The 4402-nt window shown below is 32.3% G+C and overlaps 1 protein-coding gene across 1 annotated transcript; it reads left to right on the top strand.

Moving 5' to 3' along the window:
• Window positions 1–2235: 2235 nt before the first annotated feature.
• On the top strand, window positions 2236–3981 carry LOC114752151 (uncharacterized). The gene is made up of 4 exons (XM_028940880.1): window positions 2236–2348; window positions 2725–2830; window positions 3317–3388; window positions 3481–3981. The coding sequence occupies exons 1-4, from the start codon at window positions 2236–2238 to the stop codon at window positions 3979–3981; spliced, it is 792 nt and encodes a 263-aa protein (XP_028796713.1).
• Window positions 3982–4402: the final 421 nt, after the last annotated feature.

Here is a 4402-nt window from a genome sequence, read left to right on the forward strand (position 1 = left end):
TTTCTATTTTTGCTTCAAAACCCCTTAACCCTTAAAAATCAGCAACAAAACCATCTAATTTCAGTTTGTATGGATAAACCCTAACCATCAATTTGTATCCCCTTAAATCATATTTTGCATGTACAATCCCCTTGAGCTCTAAGTTATGTGCATGTTAACCCCTAAACTTACACACACACACACGTGTGTGTGTGGATAAATAATAAACAAAATTATTAGTAGGGGTTCTCTACGTAAATGTAATAGTTTACGAGGATTCACCGTAAAATTTCAAAACTAAGGAGATTATATCTATGCATAACATATAATTGAGGAGGAAAAAATCCACGAAAGAAGTATAAAAATTACTAAATCTCAAATAAAAAATTATCACAAAAATGTGTTATTATTTGTAAGTCAAGAGTATTTAAAATCGTTAAAGTGTAGAAAATAATTCCGATTTGAAATTTAATAATTTTAGGTTTTTTTTTGGCGGGATTTTTTCAATTAAAAAGAGTTTCTAAGTGACAACAAAGCTAGAATGTTTCGCCAAACACCATTATTTAGCTATATACGTAAAGCAAAAACCAACCACAAAATAAAATAGACAGAAAGGATGATCGAGAAAGGGCCGGGAAAATTGTTGCTGAATTTTCGTGCATTTCTGGTTTTTGCTACGTTCCCAAGTTTTAATCCGCCTCCATTTGTGTGTTTAAATGGAATCAAAGTTATAATTTTAAAAGTGATTTTACAGTATATGAAGTAAATATATAGAAGAATTTATCTTGATTTACTGAAAAGTGCTTTTAAAAAGCACTTTCCTTGATACCCAAACACCCCTTTGATTTGAAGTTCAAAATGCTTCAAATGACAAAATTAACCCTTGATGACCTCTATAGGTTACTCTTCTGGTTCTATTTATAAGGTAAATAAAGAAGACATTTTTTTTTGTTCTTTTTTAGGATACTAAAAGAAATTTTTTGCATGGATGTACTACCTGTGATTCTTAATATACTACCTTTGCTTCTAATTATAAAACTTCGTTTACAATCTATAAACGAGGTTTTATAATTATGATAGGAGGTAGTAAGAGCTAATTAACTAATTTGAGTATATTAGAAAATAGTTAAGTTAGTTATTTATATAAATAGATATTATCTTCCTAAAATATCCTTACTAATTAAGTGTATTTACTAGAACTATCATTATTATAAGGACTACCTTAGAAAATAAATAAATAAATGTAAGAGGCAAAGTAAATTAGAGTCTTATATTTAATATCAAAATAAAAATTAAATAAATTTTATATTAAGAACCATAAATAGTACAAAATTATTTTCAAGATAAAAGTATTTTTATTTGTCAAGTACACTCAATATCCGATTTTTTTAGTGGTGCAAATTTATTTTTAGAGCACTTTTACTCATGGTCTTTTTTTGGAATGCAGTTTTACCTTAAAAATTATTTTGTGTATCTATGCTTTGAAACTAAAAGAACTAAAATTAAAATTCTTGCAAATTGAGTACCTAGCTTTGAAAATTGTAAAGTAATGCAGCATATAAAAGTGTTATTTCTACAATTTTTTCAGGGTACCCATACGTACGGAACAAAAGTGCACTCTAATTAACCCTATAGTTAAAATGTCCTTGTTTTATTTTGTACCGTAACGATACCAGCTGGAGTATTTAAATGACTGTATTTTATTAATCAGGGGTAAAAGTGTTAATATATAATTAATACTTCATTGGGATTTTAAAATGAGAAATATTTTAACATGAAACCAAAATTATATACTCAAAACCTGTCTACAGCCATTATGAGATTAAGTGATAGTATTCCTTTTTATTATAACTTCTAAATACAATATAATGTTATGTTTTCATGAACATTTAAGCAGTGATAATGTTAATATAACACAGTTGATGCACCTTTTATATAAACTCGTCGATCCATAAATAAATATTGCATGGAGGTTAACTTCATCGATCGTGTTCCATTTGTTTTTAAAATTATAATTTTGGGGATACAATGCTTCTTTATATGCAACTTAACCTTTATAAGAAAGATATCTGTGGTTTGCCAACATTCGGTGAACCAAGCCAATCACATAACAAAGCGCGGCACAGATTCCATACGCTAAGAGTAAAATGACTGGATCCTGCTACTACACTCTGTGATTCTGATAAATAATGATGAAGAAACCCTAGATTACCATCATCAACAACCTCATATGATACACTACTGTACGTCCAATCCATGGATAGTGTCTTCTCCTTCTCAGAAGCTGCAAGACTTGATTTCTTACAATCTGCATTTCACTCTTATGGCTGTGCCTATATTCGCCTCTGGTCCTATAGTTCATCATCCAAGTAACTAGATAGATAGGTGTGTGTGTGTGTGTGTGTGTGTGTGTGTGAAATACGTAGATAATCTTCACACGCACGCACGCATGTTCTTTTTCAATTTCTGAGGCTTAATTTTCACTTGCTTGGTTGATTTTGTCCATTTCATGGACGGTTTATATGACGTACGAAGCCATCAAGCAAGCTCTTCTCTGGGGTGTGTTGATCGAAGGCTTTTTGGTCAATATAGGGGTTTGGAATTTGATGTCACTTCTGAAAAGTAAGGCTAGCTAATTAAATTCGCTACCTGTGTCCATCAGAATATTTCACTAGCTGATTGTTATCAGTAAAATGTACATGCCTCCAGTTCCCTCTCAAATTACTTGGCTTCCTGTTTTATCAGCCGCGTTCCAGGACTGGCTTTTTGGAACCGATATTCTTTCCTAGAGCTGCAACAATCCGATCTCCTGCAACTGGCATGGACAGATATAAAAAGACAATTCTTTAAGGTAATTAACTGGCGACTTTCCTGGTTGAAGCAAATTTACCAGACAAATACATATTTGCAGTAATGTTGGCTAACAAAACTCGCTTTTAATATACATGTTTTTGGCGGGAAGCAAGGATTGAGGTTTGTTGCTGAACAAGACCAGCTAGTATTTTCATATACTACCTCCGGTCCTATTTATATATAAGAATTAGTTCACTAATTTGAGGTGATTAAAGAAATAAATTAAGTTAGTTACTTATAATAAATACGTGGTCTTTCCTAAAATATCCTTACTAATCAAATATATTGGCTAGAACTAACATTATTAGAAAGATTATTTTGAAAAAAAATACATAAATACGAGAAACAAAGTGGATTGAGGTCTTATATCTAAAATCAAATAAAATCAAACAAAGTCTTTTATTAAAAACTGGAGGTAGTATAAGATAAGAGGAAACCTAAACTTGGTAAGCATACTAATAATGTTGATTTTCCTTTTTTACAGACAGCTGTTTTCATAGGTTGTCGCAATGGGGAAATTGAGCTCGGATTCTCATGTGTCTCTCACGTCAGTAACGTATGTTTATTCTCTGCCAAATGAATTTAATCTCGTTCGTTGTTTGAATTGATCTCTTTCCCTTTTTTTAATCTTTTTGTTTTTTGGTGCAGGATGCTGAGATTCAAACAGATGTGCACGTACTACTGGTTTCCAGAAGAATTTCTGTACAGTCCCATCAAGTTGAACAGAAGATTCCACCTTCATCTTCATCTTGTCTGAGGTCACTATCTACAGGCAGCTCCGATCAGTACACATTTCTCCTATTCAGCAATATTCCGAGCAGTTCAGCTTTGGTGCCTGAAATGCTTCTGCAGCAAGAGAATGACCACAACGGCGTTATTAAAGCAATTCTTCATGTTAAATCTTCGCCTTCTTCCAATAATAATTCAACCTTAGTACTTGAGCAAGATCCGCCTAATATTGTAATTCCAGAAAGAGTTAGTGCTTTCAAGAGTTACAGGCCTTCTCGAATGGGTCATTACAAACCCAGTTTGCGAAGGCAAAGCTTGCTCAAGAGATCTTTTGAACTGCTTAGAGGCTTATATTTTATGAGAACGAGGGGGAATAATATGAACAATCTCGTCACATTGGCAGCCAGTTCCTTCATGTGATGTCAGAACGAAGAAGGCGAGAGAAACTAAATCGGAATTTTGAGGCACTTAAATCACTGCTCCCTCCAGAAACCAAGGTACGTTCGTATGAATACGTACCAAGCTTATATATATGATTCTCTCAGTAAAATCTTCTGATTTTAATTTGTTTATGAACTTTCCATTATCTTAGCTTCTAAGTTCATAGCGACTACTGCTTATATGCATACAACCTCGACTCATTTTTATAAAACAGTTAGAGGAGAAATTTTTCCTCTTTACCATACGAGATACCACGTTAGTTCTTAACATAAGATCTACAAATTAGATTAAGGACTGAATTTGAACTATAAATTAGATCTTATTTTAAGAACTAGAGACAGTATTTATTATTTCCTTTGATCTAAATATAGTTGTTAATTGAGATATTTGTTTTGATTCT

This window comes from Neltuma alba, unplaced genomic scaffold, assembly GCF_004799145.2.
Source record: "Neltuma alba isolate B1F8T4 unplaced genomic scaffold, ASM479914v2 tig00001155_pilon, whole genome shotgun sequence".
Classification (NCBI taxonomy): domain Eukaryota; kingdom Viridiplantae; phylum Streptophyta; class Magnoliopsida; order Fabales; family Fabaceae; genus Neltuma; species Neltuma alba.